Source organism: Zonotrichia albicollis, chromosome 1 (genome assembly GCF_047830755.1).
Source record: "Zonotrichia albicollis isolate bZonAlb1 chromosome 1, bZonAlb1.hap1, whole genome shotgun sequence".
Classification (NCBI taxonomy): Eukaryota; Metazoa; Chordata; class Aves; order Passeriformes; family Passerellidae; genus Zonotrichia; species Zonotrichia albicollis.
This window is the reverse complement of record NC_133819.1, coordinates 16883285-16905689: the sequence shown is the minus strand read 5'-3', so window position 1 is coordinate 16905689 and position 22405 is coordinate 16883285. Positions and strand designations below refer to the sequence as shown.

General features: G+C 42.8%; 1 protein-coding gene across 1 annotated transcript; it reads right to left on the bottom strand.

Annotated features, from left to right (window-relative positions):
- Positions 1 to 261: 261 nt before the first annotated feature.
- LOC106629521 (uncharacterized) lies at positions 262 to 18384 on the bottom strand. Its single transcript, XM_014268910.3, has 5 exons — positions 18090 to 18384; positions 17372 to 17891; positions 11860 to 12398; positions 10525 to 10591; positions 262 to 5747 (listed from the first exon to the last, which is right to left on the bottom strand). Exons 2-5 carry the CDS (start codon positions 17877 to 17879, stop codon positions 4228 to 4230), a joined length of 2634 nt encoding a protein of 877 aa, XP_014124385.3. The 5' UTR covers positions 17880 to 17891; positions 18090 to 18384; the 3' UTR covers positions 262 to 4227.
- Between the last annotated feature and the right edge of the window lie 4021 nt (positions 18385 to 22405).

Below are 22405 nucleotides of genomic sequence, written 5' to 3'. Positions count from 1 at the left end.
GTGTTTTGGGAGAATGTATCGGATTGGGAAAGTCAGGTAGTGGGGAGGAGGAAAGTGGTTTTTGTAAGGTCTTCAATTTTTTTTCCTTTTCCTTATGGTTTTTCCCTATTTCCCTGTAGTTTAGGTAATAAAGTGTTCTTTATGTTTAAGCTAAAGCCTGTTTTGCTTATTCCTGGTCACATCTCACAGCAGACACCAGGGTGAGGGCATTTTCATGGGGGGGCACTGGCTCTGTGCCAGGCTCAAACCATGACAGTAGTGCCACTTCAGCAGGCACAGGTGACTAACTCAGACCACATCCGTGAAATGCTGACCCAGGAGACTCAGTGGCAAAAAACACAAGAGCCACCATTAGTCTTCCTCAGAATAGAACAAGAATACCAATGAAGTTTTATCATTTTATTTATCTCAGTGAAGTTCTCTTAAAACATATTACACTATAATATTAACAAAGGAAAGCGTCTAAACAGTATTTTTAAAACAAGGTAATATTTCAAAGTAGAAAATTTTTTAAAAAGCACCACTAGAAAATAGTACAGTTTTCACAGTGTACTGCAATCTGCAGAGACCACAGAACAGAGGAATATCCACAATATTAAAACAGACTTCACATATTCTGCCTAGTTTTGACTTGACAGAAAGCATAAAAAATTTGCATAGGAAATAAATAAATTCAGGTAAAACCTTTGAACTTGCAAAATGTTTCCCAATACAAATAAATGCAGGTTTTGTAAGCCAATTTTTTTTTCTTTTGTATTAGCAGCACTATACAACCTAAATTATTTTCCTCCTGTAATGATTTCCATAACAACAAGTTGTCCATTATCTTCCTAACACAGTAAAATAACCACCTGCTTTCCTGTATGTATTAACTTAAACTCATTCTGTACAGGTAGAATCTCCCAGCCTCATACTTTGTTATTTTGTGAATCCTTCCTTTGGAAACATTCTCTGGCAGATAAGATTGAAGAGGCTGTCTCCAGCTATTTAAACCATATTATTGAATGAGGTATCAAAAGATGCAAAATAAAAGTTTTTAAATGGATTCTGTACTTCACAGTATTATACTGTACTATTAATAGAAAAAAAATTTCTACATTTGTAAATATAATTTATAAGATACCTGTCAACAAAACATGCAATTTATTACAGCAAATGGGGTAAGTGCCATAAGATTAGCATTCTTTGTGCATCAATTCCTCTTGGACTCTATCTTATTCAGGACATCAAGCACCAATTAATGTTGCATGGTATGAGGCAATATATATCATTTTCATAGATGCAAAGGCTATACACTATGCCATTAATTAGGCTATCATAAATCTTACTGATTCCAACATACTCAAATTCCTGTTGTTACAACCAAGGTCTGAGTGCCCTCAACAACAGATCCAGGTTTTTCTTTTTTTTTTGAAAGGGAGAGATTCAAAAGAGGGTCAATGATCAGCCTTCTCTTGCTTGAAATAAAGCTAATCTTGCTGCAAATTGCAATTAATAATACATATTGGATAAGACTTTTTTTCAACTCTCTGAGTGTCTTATCTCAGATGACATGAGTAAAACATTATTAGATAAATTATCATGACCAGATGGATGCCAACTACTGTGTTTCTGCCACTGTGCATCTAAAAACTTACTCTGAATTTAAGAGAAATTCTGGGCATACCCCACAGAACCCTCCAAAAAGTTTTATTATATTGAAGAATTGATTCTCTGGAACTTCTCTCAGTTGTAATAACGTTCACTTGTACCTTCTTTGTACCTTCTGTATCCTTTAATAACAGTGCATTTAAATGCAAATACCACCAGCATGCATAATACAGGATTGTAGCATCATTCTCTTCCCTGTTTAACTGCACTAATCTCACAATCCCACTGAAACAAAGCATACTCATACAAATCATGCCATTAGATTTGCTATATGCCACATATAGACAAATGTTTATTATATTCAAGTAACATCTGCACTTTGCTAAAGATGTACCAGATTATTTCAAACACCAGATTCTGATCTCTGCTACACAGGTTTAAATCTAGAATGAGTCTTAAGCTGTCATCCTGGTGGGTGACAACCTTCAACAGAACTGCAGAGCACAAACCAGCAAAGGATAATAAGGGGCTCTGTTTATGAGGAAGTGGCTTCCTTAACTTTTTCTAAATCAAAAGCATTGTACCTTTCGCTAACATTGCCTCTCCCTCTTACCATAAAAATACCCAGGTGTGCTCTCTGCAGAGCTTCTCCTACATCACATGCAGCCTTGTACAGAAAGCAGAATGTCAGAAGAACTTTTACTCCTGTGCCATTTCATCTTTGTTCAGTCTCAGTAGACTCCAAGAGTGAAGTTCCCAGAAAAGCTGCTCTGCTCCCAGGTAACACAGCTCTTCTGCAGACAGATACAGATGCTTTTCATTCCAGAAATCCTTCTCTACCACTACAAATGTCCTCTGTAATGATAACACTATTGTGCAAATGTTGAACACCTTCAACAGCAGTTTTAATTCATCCCTCCTTATGACCTTGCAAGCACAAATGAGATGCTGGCTACACACAGGCACTGAGATTTCTGTCCCTGACAGACTTTGGGGACACCAGGATTACTGGTTTGTGTGCTTACACTGGCTGCAACACAATGCCCAGGGAGGTGTACTCTGACAGACTGCCTGGATTTTGCAGCTGAAAGCAAGAAAAACTACTGTTCTCTATTTGGAGCAGGAGAGCAGTTTGTCAAAAAACAGAATCCTTGAGCATGTTCTTGAAGAAAAAACTGATGATGGAAAGATAATTTCAGATGTTAAGGACACAGTTATAATGTCACAAGTTAAACCAATGACCAGGTAGAAGTCTTGCACTTGGGTTCATTCTATTACAGAAAATTATAGGAGGCCATTATACAGCAAAAACAGTGTAACAAACCCCAAAACAGATTAAAACACAGCAATGTACGTATATTTTAGCTATACATACTCAGGCAGACACATTAAAGTCATATAGTGCATAACATTTCTTTTTAGTAGGGTTAATTTAAAGCAGCCTGCAAGTGCATTGCTTATGTCTCTCTTCTGCAGTTACATCTGTGACACAAACATATATCCTTTTGTAGGAATGCTGAAAGAAAGCTGGAAAGAGATGTGACAAGGCTTGTCTTTACTCCTAAAAAAAAAAAGAAATAGAGAGAGCGAAAAAGCATTTGTAGAGGAGACAGAAGAAAATGGGATAAAACAGTCTCTATAGTTTAGAAAAATAAATAATTAGCTTGATGGATGAGGTGGAAGAAAATAAAAATTAGTGTCAATGAATACACAATTTCATTGAATTAACTGACTGATTTGACAAAAAAAAAGCCTTTTAAATGTAAGTACCTGTTTGGCAAAATAAATAGACTTGTGAATAATGGGGATTTTTGATCAGAAAAAGATTTTGCTGTTTAAAAGTAATGGAATAAAAATTTGCTTAATTTTCAGAAGTTTAATTTTCAAGACACTCTTTTAATACTTGTTTCTTTCTGCCTATGTACTGTTCCTTGTTAGAAGAAACTTCCTTCCTTCTCATTCTGCAACTTTTCACTGGCAAAACTAAAAATGAGAAAAGCCTTCCTAAATTACTTAAATGCAGATTGCTTCCAAATGGAATTAGAACAGTCATTAGTTCCACTGTTTTTGTTGTAAAAATAATATCCTATTTTTGACCCAGTCTCTTTCCACAATACTAAGAATGTATACTCCAGTGTTGCCACATTATCACCTATTTGAGGCATGTTCTCTCAATATATGGAAAGCACAACATTTTGTAAGATGTAGACAAATTAGCCCCAAAGTACATTTAGTCCTTTTATTAGCCTGTTGCATGAAAAAAAAATTAAAGCAGGTTTCAATTATTTAGCTGTGCTGCTCTCAGTTACAGTACTAAATGCTATTTACCCTCAGCTGCAATTTTTCAAGGTGCAGAAATAATAAATTTTTTTTATTAAAATAAGGGAATTTGATCTGAATTCCACATTTCCCTGTCTAAAGATGGTAACAAAATTAAAATCTTGACTTGAAAGCTCTTGTTTCCTTTAAATAGTGATAATTCAGTTAGGATTATATTTAAATATTCCTAAAATTGAGAGCATTTTGTGGGATGACCTGCTCAAGTCAACACAGTATATTGTCAAATATGTATAGAATCAGAGCAGAATCCAAGTACAATTGAAACCCCAATTCCATGCTAACTTCACTGGGCAGAAATTAAGATGAAATCCATAAAATAGATATGCTGGTTCCATGTTCATGAGTGATCTGGTTGATCCTTCCACGCACACAGTCAAGAGAAACTGATATCAGTGTTCCATTATGTACTTCAAAAGATGCACGGAGGGACACACTGGTCCAAATGCTTCCCTCTGGCATCTGACCTCCAATCTGCTGAGCAACTGCTGTGGGTTGCATGTGATCCATGGTCAGCTGATTGAGAGTCACTTTGAGCACATTGCACGAATGGATTAGCTTTAAGTTAAATGCAATGCTGGCTACTCCCTTTTCAGTAAAAATAAAATACTTCTGAGCCAGCTGTCCAGAAGAAACCAGCTGTATCTGTTTCTCATTGGAGGAGACCTGGGTGAAATCCAGTAGTTTGTTTCTCACTGCTCCAGTAGGGAGACCTGTAACAGAAACTGTGGCTGATATGGCACTAGAAACCGCTGAAGGGATCCAGATGAGGCTGAACATACTGATTCCGGAACTATCTCCAAAATACCGAACATTACACTGTGCAGGAGAAAGTATCTCAAAGCTAACCAGATCTCCAGCATCAACCTTTGTGGCCCCACAAGCAGATATTGATGTGTCCCTGTAATTTACCCCAGATTTAAATACATTCATTAATTCTCTGTTGGTACCATTCCTATTGATGTAAGAAATTAAAGAGAAGCCCTCCCGGACACACGTATGACCCATGGAATACAATGCTTGATGAAACACAAATTTGACAACACCAGTTTCAGTGAACTTTATAGCCCTACCATCATGAGATAAACTTAGCATATAAGGGTCAGAAACAGAAATTATTTTAAAGGTAGGTCGATAGTTGGTTTGGTAATGCATGGCTGTTGACATCTGTGCACTGAGTGCCACAGCACCTGTGTCGTGGGACAACCAAAACAAACTGAGTGGGGTATTAAGGTCATAAATATTTAAGTCTTTGCTTTGATTGCAGAATTGATTAGGGCTCCTCAAATACACCGAAAGAGTTTGGCTGGGCTCCACTTCAGCAGCACTGCTTAAACTAGTGCTCTGGAAATACTTTCCTTCTGGCTGCTCGATGCGAACACCACTCAGTTCATGGTCTTCCTCACTGCCATTAAGCTTTAAGGAAAGCTGCAAAAAGTTCCTGCAGTTGTGCTTTACTGCAAAATTCAGGTCAGTCCACAACAGACCATGTTGCCTGAATACCAGGCTGCTCTCTTCAGTGGACAGGATATCACAGGGGAGCTTTCCTTTTATCTTCAAGCTCAAGCCAGAGTAGACCTGAGAGATGCCAGACTTCACGGAGGGCAGAACGATGTTTGCAGCCCAAGACTCTGAGAGCTTGTTTTCACTGGCTGCTGAGCAAACTGTGTCACTGACAGTGGAACAAGGCACAGCCACCATTCCATCTCCACACTTTAAACATGCTTGGCACTCCTGCATTTCCTTATTGAAGAAATACGCCTCTCCACACATTCCCAAAGCTGCATCCTTCTCAGCAATTCCAAGGCACCGGAAACCACCTGGTCCACAGGAAATGGACTATTTTTATTGTCATACCTTTAAAATACTAAAAATAAGAACTCTACAATTTCACATATCAAGTATCTTTATATATCTCTAATCATAAATGAGAAAACAGAAGACAGTTATGATGTCAGATCACTTTGTGCTATTAAAGGAACCTCGATAGATTACAGAGGAAATATTAGGCATAACTCACCTTGTCCAAGCCAAGCCCAATGGTTTGGAGTGAAAAAGAAGCTAAAGAGGGGCAATTCTAACCAAAATCTGTAATGTATCAGATACAATGATATTGTTCCAAAGACAGTCTCCTCCTTCTCTGATGTAAAAGGCACAGTGACTGGTACTCCAAGCAGCTACTTTCAACTAATGGAGAGCTCCCCTACACAGGGAGAAACGTGCACTGCCTGCCCAGCCATGCTACAGGGTAGCTCTGCTGTCACTGTAATTGCTGAAGCAGTGCTTTGCAATACAAGGGATAAGGATCCCTAGTATTCACTCCATATACAGTTTTTAAAAAACCTGTAAGGGACAAATGGGAAAACCAAAACTGTAAACAGCAGGCTTAAAATCATTATGCAATAGCCCATGCATTTAAAAAGTGGAAAACCACTGCCCTAAGACACAGGACACCAGTGGTTGTGATAAAGCTAAAGTAAAGCACTGCTGCAAACATGAGGAGAATATACATGTGCTGTTTGAAATTACTTTGTTGGACATAAAGCAATTTCATGCTATTAAACGGTACACCATGACCTCAGTGGATCACAGAATGCACACCAAAAGAACAGGTTTTAAAAACAGCCTGTAATTTTCTGTGGCAATTTTCCAAGAGCACCACCAGCAGCCAGTGCTTCCACCTAGAGCAACCAGAACCCAAAACCTTTGTACATGGAGATTTCAGGATCTGAATCAACACACAAGATCTGAGGCATCCTAAAGAATATCCACCTGCAGTCTGTGCCTCAAAACTTAATCACTAATGCAGTCATTTACGCTTTTTTATCACCATGATCAAAACTCAATAATCATCTTTCTAATAGATCTCCTTAAATATCCTTTAGTATCTAGATCCTATGTCATACACTTGCATTATTCTTGAGGTGGAAGCTTCCTGTACCTTGGCTGGGATTTGCTCTAAGACTGGGACTACCAACATTTGCATGGACCCCCAACAATGGATTCTGCCTTGCTAGCCCAGGGTGTGGCTGGCAATGCTAACTGCTGATGTAGACAGAAAAGCTCACTACACTTGCTGCACACTGCAAGTACACGTGAACCTGGCCACAAGGGAGGTCAGAATTTTGGCTAGAATTCACTTCTGATACTGCATTATTCAGCAGAGAACACCAACACTGTGTTAATTTATACAGGTTTCATATATTCACCCTCATATCACTTTGTCTATTTACACTTCATTCACTTAAGTGATGATTCTCCACTAACACCAATATGTAGGACTGTACAATTTATGATGTGAGAATATTCCTTCTAAGATCAGGTACCATTTTATCAAGAGTACACCACAGAATGGTAAGATTTTTTTCCATCTGAAAAAAAGTCAAGAGAAACTGAACACTTTGTTCCTCTCTGAAAGTGTCTTGTTTTTTAATGAAAAACAAAAGTCAAATAAATAAGATTACATTTTTTTCAATTAAAAACATTCTAGAGGGAGTATAGAAAAAAGTCCCAGACAATCTTTCCCTTTGAAATCAGAACATGACATTTCTTAACCACTTCTGCTTCTCATATCAGCAGCTCCACCATCACTGAGAAATACTGGATGAACTAAGTACACACATACAGCTGGTTCACATGGCACAGAAAATCTTCAGCAGCGCCTAGCAACACTTTTTATGCTCTTTGTTTCTTACAGATATTTTAATGTATATTTGAGTGTTTACTAATAGCATGTTTCACAAATATTTGTGATGGCTATATGCGCTAATTTACAGCCTAGTCTTTTATTGGTTAGAACTGCAGCAGGTATTCCCCCTGGGTTTACTTCAAATATGTGACTTCAAAGCAGCACCCAGACTGCTCCTTGCTATGGCCACAGCTGCAAGAGCAGCACCCTACCCTTTGCCCAGAAGAGGTCCAGCAGCAAATGATAGCCAAACATCAGAAACCAGCACAGCAGCATGCTGGGACTGCTTCCTACTGCTCTTTATCACTTTACAACCTCTGCCACCTCTGCCTGGCTGCTTGCTCTGAGCCCTGATGTACCTGGTTTCACAGTGAGCAGTCCAGCTGTACTCAACCTGGCTTTGTGAAATTGAGTCTTCCTGCAGCACATTCCCCAGCCCTTGGCACTCACAGAGGCCAGGTAATTGCAAGGCAATTACAGTAAGCTATGTGTGTATTTTTCTGCTGCTACAGCTCACAGCTGCCTGATGCAAAGGTTACATTTGGGCAGATTAATATGGGAATTGTTCTCTTTTTAAACACTCTATGTCAAACTTGGATCATCACATATCAATATGGTTCATTAAAAACCAGGACTATCTTTCAAGGTTTTCATTCCTCTTTCTCCTGCATCCCACAGTAAGTTCTACAGTAAGTCCTCTTTATTTTGCATGGCATTCCAGGGAGAGTGCCTTTGGCTGATTCTATTTGTTGGATAAACAGTCTGACTACTCTCCCATGGTTGTCTAAGAAGGAAGTGATGCACCAAACCCTACTTTCACTGATTACATACCCCTAACTGTTATTGAATGACCAAAGACTTAATGACTAGTCTTTAATCAAATAAATCAACAATTCTCATCTCACATAGAAGTGAAAAAAAGCAGCAGGCAAAGAAAGCATGATGTAGAGGAAAGTGGAAGAGTGAAGAAAGAGAGCTCCTAGTTACATGATTCTTTACTGTTATTTTCTCTGTCCCCCCTCACACTGCACATTGAACAAGAGCTGCTACAGATGCAACAACCTTTGCGTGCAGCTTGAGAAACCACATTCAACATCTGGAACTCATATGTCACATCACATCCCTGTGTCACATCACATCCCCTCCTTTACCCAAAACAGACATTCCGTCTCAGCCTTTCCTCTGCCACGTTAATCACACTTGTGTAAGATCATGAGCTACCAGACAGGCTGAAAGTCACCTCTTACAAAAAATTACAGGAACACTCTCTCTTCCATGACAGATGACAGGACACCAATTCCTGTGCAGGTGATGGGTAATAACTTGCTTTCACATATCTACACACCACCATTAAAACTGGGAGAAGAGGAAGAGAGGGAAGATTCCTTTCCTTCCAAATACATTGCTACTGCCTTTCTGTGGTCTGACACACCATCACTACCCATCTGTTTCTTGGCAGTGTTCTGCCCTCACTTAGCTCCTCCTGCAGTTGTACAGATCCTTTTTTGGTCTGGTTCCCCTCCACAAAACCCACTGAATAAATTCCTTACAGCCTTCCCCCTCCCAAGCCACAGACTGGAGCAACAGCAAATTGCTACCACATTGGTGGCTCTCCTCTCCTAGGGCTGAAGCCTTGTGGGCTTCCATCCAACAAAACACAAACAGGAGCAAACCCAATGTCTCAGTAAAGACAAGACAAAGCCTTACACCTTTCTGATGCTCTGACTCCAATTTTGTGCTCCAAACTGTCTTGCCTCCAACTGTACACCTCTAACACTCTCCAAAAATGTCTTGCCCTTCTTTTGTAGGGCTGATGGCACCTTGTGTGCAGCATTTACCACACCAGGCAACACTAAGTGCCCTCTTCCTCAAGTCATTTCCAGTTTGCTGCAGTGTTTGTAGTAATACCATCCAAACCAACACAGCTCCTGTCTAGAAAAAGTAAGGACAAAGGAAGAAAACCCACATCCTCTTTTGATCCTTTCCTAGGCTCCCACATTTTTCTCCACCAGTGACTGGGTAAAGAAGGCACAAAATCACTCACAATCAGCTGAAAACAGCCCTTGCCCCTCAAAGAGGCCACCCCTTCTTACAAGTCTAGAAGCCTAGAGGAGGAAAAGCAGCATCTAATGAAGCCCATCCTGGGTTATATGACTGTGAGACCTCAGATACAGGTCACAACTGGTGGAAATGCTCTATTTGACACAGAGTTCCTTTCAAGGTTTTCTGGATGACCAAAAATTCGACCAATATAAAGAAACTTAGTACCTGGATAAAATTTGCTCAGCATGTCTATTAATTTTGCTCTTTTGTGTCTGACTGCCATGAGAATGTAATGAAATAACGAAGTCTGCAGTGCAAAACACCAGACAGATATCTTCTTAAATATCTGAAAAACTCCCCCAAAGTGTCCCCAAATAATAGAAACTGTTGATCTTTCCTCAGTATTTGACAATATTGTTGCTAAGGAGAATAAGATTAATGGAGGGAGGTCTTATAAGAGTCTTCATTAGATCAAATCAGGTATCTACCCCAGTGCACCAGAAAATTACAACTATTTTTCTCCAAATAGGAATAATATCTTTGATTTGGGCCCTATTTGCACCAGCATAAACAAGAAGGAAGTGAGGTCATAAGAGAAAATTAAAAGCAAAGCATATAAACCCCAAGGAAAATAAGGCAAAAGGGACCATCCATTGCTTCCATGGGATATTAATGTCCTAAATAGCCCATTGTCCAGAAGAACTTCTATCAAATTACATATTAGTATTTTTTAACCCCTTTGATTCCAGCAAGCTGTGCATGTCACTACTCATTGACATACAAGCCTGTGTCCTTATCTATTTCTTTGGCCAGTTCCTGAAGATCTAATTATCCTCATTCTTTGATTTTCACAGAATATAACTTACCTGGAGTATTCAGGCATTTTATCCTCTCACCACAAATGCTTGGAGATTCAGTGCACTCATCTCTGTCCTGTAAATCACAAGAATCATACTGAAACAGTTTAACATGACAACTTAAGTTTGAAACGGGCATTTCAGGCTCTGTGGCATCCATCTGTCCATAAAAGGTGTATGTAGGGATGGAGAACAGGTTGATCCATAAGCATGTTAGAGCAGGACAATTTTGATTTGGATTTGTTACCTGTTTTAATCAGGTATCCAAAACCACTGTGTGATGCCACAGAAAGCCAACAGTGTGCAGATGAGCTGAACAGAGGGGTTGCACATGTAACTCTTGTTATGATGCACATCCCCAAGAGTGGGGCATCAATCAACTGATCTTAAGGACAATGCAACACTTGAGACAGTGAAAGGAAAGGCTTTTAAGGACATTTCATCTGGGAGGATGCTGATAACTAAAACACATATGAAAAGTAAATCAGAAAGTAGTATTCCCTGCCAGCAAGCCCTCCTTTCACCCAACAGCAGGCAGAGGGGAAAGAAAAACAGCCTTCATTTGCCTTTAAATGCTAGCATTAAAGAAAATTGAGGCTAGCAGAGAGGTAACTGGACAGACACATCCAGGTTCTCAGTATCTGGTCCAGCTGGCCAGGCTCACGCTAAGCTAAGAACTGGGGGCAACACTTAGCAAACAAGATGCTGCTTTAAATATCAAGTTGCCCATATATCTTAGGACTTCTAAATGGCAGAAAGCAAACAAAGACTCATCTTATTGTGCTTGCATGCTAGTTTTGTGTTGTATAGTAAGATGTATTTTATAATAAAATGTATTTAACAATATAAGTATCCATGTTCTGTATTTCTATATTATGTTTAAGAAAGAACAAGTTCTTATATTTATTTTAACTGACAACTACTATTTACAAACTTTAAAAGAAATGTCTGACTTATGCTTAATAAAGCTTTCCTGTGCTTTTCAGAGATGTCTAGAAGCTCCTGTAGACTTGTAATGGAATTAAATAAACAAATTTAGCATGCATAAGTCTAAATGCTTCAGGATGTCTTTTCCTACCACAATGAAAAGAATTGAAGTCCTGCCAGCTGTCAGGTTTGGGAAAGTGTCACACCCAACAGGCACAAACCAGTGCCTCATTTAGAACACTAAATGCTGAAGAGAAACACACAAGAAAACCTTCAGGCATAGACCCATTCAGTAAAACACATGAATCAAACTGAATTTTTCTAGCTCTCCAAGTAGTTATTTCCAGAATGTTATCCCAATATGTCCAACACAATGCTTCATAAGCAGTAACTGAAAGACACAGAACTATATTTCACCTGGCAAATCCGATCAGAGTTTGCAGAACACTCGGCCATTTGGAAAAAACCAGCAGGACACAATGTGCACTTTTCACACTGTGAAGGTGTCTTCTGGAAATTGCAAAATTCATCACTTTCACAAAGGCCACAGTCCAGCAAAGACTCCCCAACATTAATCACTTTTGCATCCACTTCTACTTTGTGCACAGAGTATGACTTCTGGAGGTGATTTCTGACCTGGTTCTGAAGTCCATGAAGATGACTTTCAAAATAATTTTGAATATCTTCTTGCAAACTCTGAAATGACATTTGTTTCACTGTATCAAAAAGCATGCCATACTGGATTTTGATCAGGTCCATTTGCTCATACATTTTTCTTTGCTGTTCAAGAATCTCCCGTTGCTGGCTAACCAACACGTGCTGCTGTTCAGCAAGTTTTTGCTGCAAATCAACAATGATCTGCTGTTGGCTTTTTAGCATTTCTGTGAATTTCTCGTGCCCTTTCGCAAGGTGCAGCTGTAGTATTAGGGCATCTTCAGATGGAACTTCATTTTCTCCTGAAATACAAATGATCTATTATTGTCCAAGCTTGTTGTATTATCTCTTCAAAGGCATTCAAATTTTAGCAAATTAATGAAAAGTCTCACTAAATTCATCATCATAAGGTCAGTTTGCTTTACAATCCTGGTAGCCCCTTCATGAAACCACAACGTTTTCCATTTCATAAGCAGCTCATGAAATCATCATTTGCCCCTGCTTCAGGGTGTAAATTAATCACACCAATAACAGATTAATCATTCTTATGTACATGTTCAAACACAGTAAAGAGTAAATGGCCAATTTTCACTGTAGAAGTGATAAAATGAAGTGGTAAAACTTGCTATTAAGGGTAGTAAAAGTAAGGGTCAATTGCAAAGACCTGCAAAAGGAGTCTGTGATACTGTGCAGCAGCAATAAAATGACAAAAAAGAAGTTCAGAGGAGATAAAGTTGAATTGAGGTTCTCACTGAAAAAAAATTCAAGTTTTTTTTAGATCAAATGTCATACTTGTAGATTATTATTACTCCTTGAAAATGGTCTTGAAGTAATATATCTAGATACAGATGTTGGGCTAGAGCCATGTAATCATCAGTTCAGTGCCCAACAGAGTTCAGAAAGGCAAATAAAATGCTGGGACTAATTAGAAGAAGAACATAATATATCATTATGACATTACATTAATCAATAGAGCATCTGAATACAGAATGCAGTCTTGGTTCCCCACCTCAAGAAGGAGGATAGAAGAACTCACAAGTTCACAAAAAGGGCAGCAAGGAAAATCTAACATATGATACTGTTGCAATATGAGAAAGTAGGTAAGACTTTTCAGGATCAGGAAAAAGAAAAAAAGAAACCAAACAACTGTGCTATATTACAGGTATCTTAGAGCAAGTAAATGTGGAAAGACTTTTCTGTCTTTCTTCCAATACAAGAATTAAAGGACATTAAATGAAGGCAGCAGTTCCACACACATCAAAACTTAAAAAAAATAAAATCAATTTGGGGCTTAAAAATAGACATCAATCAGATTCAGGAAATCTAAGCAACAAACTGTTGGAGCTGGGAAAATGATCTATGAAAATATTGTGTTGTACTTTTTACAGTATCTGCTGCTGGACACAGCCAGAGAGAATCCTCAACCCATATAATGACTCATCTGCTCTTAAGCAGCACTGATTTTTATTCTTCCAAACAGAGAACATGAAAGATGACACAATGAACAAAGACCATATCTAGTTCTTGTTTACAGTTCCCAAAATATTTTGCTGTTTGGTTAGTTTTACTCACAGCATAAGGCACATGTTAATTTCTATTTTTCAGCATTAAACAAATATTAGGGTAGTTTTCAGTACACTGGATTTGAGAAAACAAAGACCAGGATAAGAAAACAAACCCCAGTTTCTGTGCATTCCTTCTTTTGGGATGTCAGTCTTTCATCTGAAGTAAGGTGCACTCACGGTGCTGCTGAGAAACAGCAGGGACAATGGGCTCATCTGATGTGAAATGGGACTACAAGCCTGCACTCCAGCATCTTCACCTGGCCAAAATAAGTGCTGATTCAGCTGCAGCTGCAGGAGTCTTCCAGACAGCAGGTCTGTGTAACCCCACAGACGGGCTGTGCTGGCTGTGACAGGCACCTGCCTCATGCACATGAGCCTGCAGACATGGACACCACGCTGGGAATAAGCCTGAGTCCCTGGTACTGGCCTGTACACTGGAGGGCTGCCATCAGGCATGGCCTCAGCAAGCATCTGAACCTGCAACTCATATGAATGGGGCTTTTCAACAGGTTCAACAGACTACTTGGTTCACCAAAACACAATTTTTTCCAGCAGGTTAACTAGAGCAGAGATATTTTAATTACTAAAGAATCACTGCAAATCTACTCAGGCACAGTCACAAAGCTGGCAGACATAGACTGGGGTGGGCCACCCGGTCTCCACCTGTGCACAGTGAATTAATGCAGGGAGAACAAATAGCCTTTGAGTCACCTAGGCAGTATATTCCAGCTCCCCTGCTGTCTGAGGAGAGGTCGATGGCAAAGGAACATCTCATTCAGCTGGTATTAGTGATGTGCTGAAATGGTACCTTGACAGAAATGTTCCTCTAAAAACACAGAAAGACAGGAACAGCCACTGACCTGTCTCTTGAATCACTGAATAATGGCTCGTGTTGGAAGAGTTCATCTTCCAATGAAGATAAGCTTAGAGCTCATCCAGTCCTAATGCCCTGCCACAGGCAGGGGCACCCTGCACGAGACCAGCTTGCTCAGAGCACCATCCAACGTGGCCCTGAACACTTCCAGGATTGGGGCATTCATGAACTCTCTGGACAATCTGTTCAGTGCCTCAGCACCCTCACAGTAAAGAATTGCTTCTTAATATCTTACCTACACCTACTCTCTTGTAAGTTGGAAGCCATTCCCCCTTTGTCATGGACATTCCACCTGTCTGAGTTGCAGCTCTCCCCAGACAATTGTCAATGCATTTCTCCCAATTAGAGATGTGATTATCACATTATTTGTTTTGTTTGTTTCAGTAGACAAGCCATACTGGAATTGCTACACAAACCACACTCATTTGCAAGATTTGACTCCAGCTGCCAGTGGGGATTCCTCTGCTCTACTGTAGGAAACCCACTGACCTATGTTCAAAAGAAGGTCTCAGGGAAACACAGAGAATGTTAGAGGTGACAAGCAGAACAGAATGCTGGATGCTTGCCTATGTACACTGACTTGAAGGAAACCAAAGACAGGCAGCATGCCTTATTTTTTGTTCCTGATGCCAAATACATGGAATTTCTGCTAGATGCTGATAAATTCAACATTCATAAAGAACAGTATGCTGTTCTTCCACTCCTAGGAAAGAAAGCTTCCTTATGGAAGTCTGGGTTGGGTTCTGTCTTTGGAATGGGCAAAACATGTAAATATGTCCTCTGTCCAGTTTGGACAGAAGCATGTCTACAGCAAAACTCATTCACACCAACTGCAGCAGCAGGCACAAGGCAATAGCAGTACAAGAGGAGAATTTCTGAAGGTGCAGTGGTCCTCATCTGAAAACTCACATAGAACCCTGTGTGCTATCAGAGGTTTGCTCTCTGTGTGTTCCGTGTAGACAGTGCCTCCCATGAGATTACATGGCTTAGTGGGTAGAGTTGTACACTGCTTTCTCTCCAATATATGGGACACTTCTCTCTGCCACAGGAAGACGAATGCACAAATCCATGAGCCCATAAGCCATTCTTGATGCATTCAAGGATTTTGTTAAGGGCAACTTCTAACCACACTTCTCTTCCTCCAAGACTTCAGCCAGCATCAGGCCTGCAAAGAGCATAAAACTGAAAGAGCGAACTCTGAGTCTCCAAACGTCCTCACCCTCTAACCCTTTAGCTTTAATTCCTCTGACCCACATCAGAGGGGACAAAGGACCCAAGCCTAAGGCCCCAGAGATGAGAGGTGCATATAATTCACCATGTTAGCTGTAACTGCTGATGGTGTTGCAGACTGGGCAGCACAGACTGACCAGAGACAGCCAAAGAATAAGAGAATGTTTGGAGAAAGAGGTTATGCTGAGCTGGATGCTCTTTGTAAGACCTGAACAGATACAATATATCTGTTTTCAGCACCATCTAAAAGTATTACTCTTTTCTGTACAAGCAGAATGCTCCTGCTATTTGCTGAGGCTTGTATAACACAGAGAAGGGCATTGGTATGGACAAAGAAAATGCAAACATCCTGGGCTCTTCGGAAAAACAGAGGCGTGGTATTTATGGTGACGGTATGAAGAAGAGTGTGCACAGAGGCAGAGAAAAGCTAGGTTAACCATACTGACTTGTTTTCAGTCCACCTTTGGTCAAGTGAGCATCCAGAGATACTCCAAGAAATCTGGGAACAGTTTCAGGCAAGAAAAGGGTAGACAGTCACTATATTATGCACAGGAGAGCTTAAATGTCAGTCCTGGGGCTGGAATCACCAAGTGCAAAAGCCTCCTTTGGAGGAGATGTCATTTCACTAGGTAGACCTTGGTAACTTGTAGGCTTAGCATGTGCTCTGGCGTCTGAGGCAGCCGTGGCACTCATATGCCACGCAAATGTGACAAAGCTTAAATTACCATCTTCATGCTTTTCATTAGTTTTTAACATCAATGGGAAATAAATCACCCTTCCTAATATATTTGCTATCTTTCAGACAAGGCATTAAACCAGAATCTAAACTGTTTTGTGTTTATTAAAGACCTGTTGGTGCTCTTCATATCAGTAAATCCATAAATCCCTAACCATTAGAGACATCTTCTGCTGACCTATGAGTATAACCACAGACGTACCTGGCTTCCTACAGGGATATCGAATTCACCAGCTTGTCAATGGACAGGCAAGTGTTCTGAACAATGCACTGCAAGAGACCCTTTACCATTTTTCCCCCCTGGCTATTACAGCGAGACAGTTTGGCACCAATAGCAGGCTTCTTACCAACAGCACCAGCCTGGGTATGGAATGCACCCCATGGAAGCTTTTTATGATAGTGCTAGAAAGGAAGAATACCAAAAGTATCAGACTGCAAAGAGAGAGACTCAAACTTGTTTAAAGACTGCACTAAAAAAAGATTCTGCCACGTTTACTCAGCTCTAGGTCTCCGAGGTACAAGAGTTTAAGGGGGGGAGAGGAAGGGGAGCAGAGAGAGGAGCCACGGCAGCAATTCCCTCACATAATGTGAAGACCAGTGCTGGATTTTCTTCCTAACTCTCCCAAAACAAGGAGCTGTGGCACAGTCGCTCAGAAGCCCCTGCATCCGGGCTCTCAGCGGTGCTGAAGCCCCTTGGCCCAGCAGACACCTGCCCGGCCCGAGCAGACCCAGCACCCTGCGGCTCTCCGTGACCGCACTGAGCCTCCGCGGCCCGCACGAACCCTACGTGCCCCGGCAGGGCGGAGGTGCTGTGGAGTGTGGAGTGTGAGGTGTGCCCTCCCACCTGCGGTCCCTCATGCCGCCCCGCACCTGGCTTGACGTCGCAGGTGAGCTGCACCCCCGGGGCGCCACCGCCTCGCTCGGGAGCGCCGTGGGCAAAGTCGTCCCCCGCGAACTGGGCGGCTCTGTCGGCGGCGCGCAGCAGGGCGGGCTCGGGGCAGCCCTCAGCGGGGGCCGAGGTGCAGGCCGGGCCGCGGGGCCGCGGGCGCAGGCGGGGCGGCAGCAGGCGGCACTCCAGGCCCTGGCAGTCGCGTTGGGTGGCGTTGGCGGCGCAGTCGCCGCCGGGGCAGGCGGGCAGCGGGGCGGCGGGCGCTGCCTTGCCCTGCGACGGCCGCAGCGGCGCGGCGCCCTGCAGGAAGGAGCGCGCCGGGCGCCCGGCCCGGCCGCCGCAGCGGGGTCCGCGGCAGGGCGGCGGGGGCGCGGAGCCGCCCTGGCACGGGGGTCCTTGGCAGGGCTCGGCCGAGCCGCCCCCCGCGCCCAGCAGCGAGAGGCAGACGCCGAGCCAGCAGCGCGCCCACCACAGCCGTCTCCCCGGCATCTCTGGCCGCGCCTGCAAGAGAAGAGAGGCCGCGGCGGGTCAGGGCAGATGCCCCTCGCCCTCCGCCCTAGCCCGAGGTGCGCAGAGCCGCGGAACCCCGCCCCCTACACCCCTCTCTCCCTCCATGGTGCAAGCACCGTCACAGCATCCCAAATCCAGAAAAAACTTTTCACCCCCGTCCCGTCCCTCCCCGGAGTCTCCCGGCGTAACCTGCGGAAAGGTGCGGGGCGGCGCCTGAAGCAAGTGCGGCCTCGGGGCCGGGCTCCTCGGAGCGGCTGCCCGCAGCGGGGACCAACCTCCTCCGAAAGCTGGAGGGGAATGGAAATGTGCAACATTCCTGGGGCTTCGTTAGCATCAGATTTCCCAAGCGCCTCCCTTTAACTCCTTCGCTGCTCCAGCCCCTGCCGCTGCCCGGGGCGGCGGTGGGACGGAGGCGGGTGCGGCTCCGCGGCTCCCGCCGGCTCCGGCTTTCCCGCCGGCGTTCCCGGCTGTGTTATCCCGTGGCGCCCAGACTGGGATATGTACATGTCTTTAAAGGCTGGCTTTTGTTTCGAGTGATTTTACTGAGCCTCAGGGAAAACAAAAAAAAAAAAGGGGGGGGGGGGGAGGGAACCTCCAAAAGCCAAACAACCAAAACCTCAAACCCAACAGTACAGGCGCGACGCAGTTTTCAATAAAGAAAATTTCACGCGGCTGAGAAAGTTACGGGTAGTTTGGATTTCTTGGTTCCTACTTCGATCTTCAGGAGCCTCCATCGAAGATAACCACGATTGCAGCTGCCACTTTCTCGGAGGCTGCCGAGGACCGCAGCAGACCCGGAGCCAAGGACCGATTTTGAGCAGGGCAGCCATGGGCTATGCCCGGGTGTGTTTGCTGTCTGATAAAGCAGCTTCCCCGGGCCGCTCCTGGCAGCGCTCACACCGAGGTGTGAGGATCAGCATACCTTTCAAGTGCTCCGAGGCGTGAATAACTCCCCACAGCAGGAGCCACCTCGCTTATCTAATCTCTTCCACATGCTGCCGCGGGAAAGCGACACCGACTATGTGTCCAGCTCAGCACTAACTGCGACGCCGCTTTGGGAAGTCGGCCGGCACAGATACAATAGCTGTGAACAGAAGAATTACAGAAAATTCTATTTATTGGTTCATTAGCTTAGCTTCCTTCCATCCACGGGTTCACACACGTATAAAACCTCTTCAGAGTATCTTTGCAATGCTTTCACACAACCCCTTTGCTATCACTTATATAGGAAAGAGGAGAAACAGTATTGTGTTGTAGGTTGGTAAATTTGTTTCAGGGTTTTTTTCCCTACAAATACTGTTTGAAACTTCTTGGGAATCTCCTTTGTTAGTTTTTTTTTGTTTTGTTTTTGTTTTTTAATTCAGGCTGATTCATTTACTGTTTCTCTTGCTACTGGAAAAGCATACCAAATACACTACTTGCAAACTGGTTTGTCAGTTTTTGACCAAGCATTACTTATGTTGAAAACATTGACTTGTCAAAACTGAAATGCCCGGTGCAGCAGCAGCAATAAAGGCTCCAACACACAGGGGTTGTAACCTCTGCTGAATTCTGCAGGGCTGGTGACCTGCCAGGTTCTAGAACACCTGCCTGGGACAGGGATACCTGTCAGTTCAGATTCATGAAATGCCCAACAGCTCCTTGACTCTTTGCCTTGACCTTCAACAGAAATAGAATTCCAGGGTCAACTGCTCCTGAGAGAGTCTGTATTTTCCTATGGCTTGCAGTAGCTCTATAAAAAGGCATAGAATGAATGGAGATAAACCTCCACAGTTTGTCCCTCTGGGACAGCCCAGCTGGAGCCCAGCTCCAGTATGGAGCTCTGCATGAGCTAGTTTTTTTCTTCTAAATGAATACCTGTGTGTTTTCTCTAGTTCCTTGATATGTTTTGCAGTCAGTACATTGCTACCACAGCTGTATTATTTTGGGGATATAAAGCTACATAAGATACAAACTCATCTTTGGATCATCTTCAGAAATGCCATAAAAAGGCTATAGAGTTGGGGATGATTCCCAGAGTGGCTACAACTTCAGGCTAATAATTCATGAAATGACATGAGACATGATGTTCTCAGACACTATACAGATCAAGAGCAACTCTCCTGAATTTGAGTTCTTTGTATACCAATGCGAAAAATAAGAAGAGAATTTACCTTCAAACCTGAGCCTTAATAACAATTTTTTTCTGGAAAAAAAAAAAAAAAGCTTTTTGATAGTGCCAACAAGAGTATTGATTCACACATTTGACTTTGGAAGTGTCTGTAACACGGAATGCAGCAGTGAGAAATGCTGCCATTGATTTGACAAGTAGCATAAACTCATGGACGCCATCCCTTCTGATTGAAAAGCTGTGCATCAATTAAATGGAGGGGGTGACACATGTAAAATTGTATGTTCTGCTGCTGTCTATACAGGGCATATCAGCTACATTACACTATTTGTAGGTACTGTGAGCAGGTGCATAGGTACCCGAATCACCCAGCAAACCTGCTGAACATCCAAACTGAAGTCAGTGATTTCAGTAAATACACATAAAGCTGTATCTGTTGTACTCTTGCTTTTCCTCCCCGCATGGGCACTGTGTAAGGATGGAGAGTCCCTACTTCATGAGTTTGAAAGATGGTTTAGAGCAATGCTTTTGTTTTTCATGGCATTTTTCAGATTGGCTGTGTTTGCTGGCACAAAAGGAGCAGCTCAGTTCAAACAAATAAGTGAGGGGCTCCTACATCTACACTAGTTGCAGTTTGGGGAGTGTTCTTCAGACCTGACAGTAATTAAAATAATTCAGAACTGGTTTGTACAGCTACAGCCAGTACTGGTTTGTACAGCTACCCAGTCAGGCACTGGTACTTGTTTGGTGTCTGTCCAGAGAAGAGCATATCCTGTTAGATTCCCCCAAAAAGCACCCTCTGCAGGTGCCAAAAGTGAATGTCTCAGGCAAGAAAGACTGGGGTAATTGCTGCAAAACAGCCCTGCTACTCTGAACCAGCCCACAAACCCAGAAAGAACCCAAACCAGATTTACACAGCGCCACCTTCAAGCAGCCACAGCAGCTCTATCGCTCCTTGTGCAGCGGTCGGTGGGCTTTGCCCATTTCGAGATCCATCTTACCGAGACCCTTGCGGGAGCATCACCCGCATCTCCCGCAGCCCGCGCACCCCGGGGCGGAGGGGCCCGCGGCGCTGCCGGCCCGGGGCGCCAGAGGGCAGCAGGGCCCCGCGCCTGCCCGCCCGACACGGCCCGACACAGCCCTGTCCCCTCCTGGGGGCAGGCCCTCCCCGGCCCTGTCCTCGACCCCGTCCCTGACCCTGTCGCCGGCCCTGTCCCCGACCCTGTCGCCGTCCCCATCCCGTCCCGGCCCGTCCTGGCCGCCCCTCAGTCGGGCTCGCTGCCTTTGGGCACCGGGCGCGGAGGGGACAGAGAACCGGGAGGATGCACCGCGTCCTTAAAGGCCAGTGGCTTTCACCAAAGCTCAGCGGCACGTTTTCTCTGCTTGTTTCTTTGTTGAGGCAGCTGAATGAAGTAAAATGTTCTTTCTAGCGCGCTCTGTGCGTGAGCCACTTTTTGAGAAGTCCAGACAACCTGCATTAAGCATTTTTGAATAACGTTTGGAGTTGGATGATATTTTGCAATGTGGATGACAAAACACATCTAAAGCAGTCATACATAGCACATTTTATCAATGTGATTTACTTCTCTTTAATTTCTAGTTTAACCACACTGCACTTTTGGAAAAAATCCCTGCCAGGTACCTAAATCTAAACCCCACGTTGTTTTCCCGCTTTTCACAATCTTTTACAATAACAATGTTGAACAATTATTTGATCCTGCAGGCCTTACAGACACGCTTAACTTAGCAATTTGAATTACTACTTCATCTGGCAGCACTGCTTACAGTACATACCTTTTCACATACACATTTTTCTCTAATCAAAACCCAACCAGAACAAAATAAATATTTTTTGTCTAGTTGTTTTCAATTATTTATTTTTTACAAGACTATTTTTAGGCTAAAATTCCAAGTATTGCTGTCATTTTTAGTAGATGTTGTTTACCAAAGAAGACTGATAATTAAATCAATATTTATTCCAGATGAAAAACATGGGAGTAGTTTTGAGTTTTGCCATTAAAGCTAATGGGAGTTTTGTACGAACATTAGCTAAGAAAGAAAAAGAAACTAAAGAGAAAGAAATCCTACCAGAATGTATCTAACTTGCTATCAGGCAGCATTTGAAACACTCTAATTTTGCTCAATGCCTTGTATCCTTCACTGTTTTTCAGAAAATTAGCAAATTTAACTCCCAAGGTGTTTTCAGTATTTTCAGAACTGCTAAGTTTTTTGTTTAGAAATTCTTTTAAATGAGCACTAATCTTCTACTTCTAGGTTGGATTTCAATAAATTAATTCCATACATTGTAAACAGATTCCTAATCAAAGTATAGATGAACTAATAATAGTTGAACTGGTAATAGTGCATGTCAAGGGATTGACAAGTTTTGCCTAAA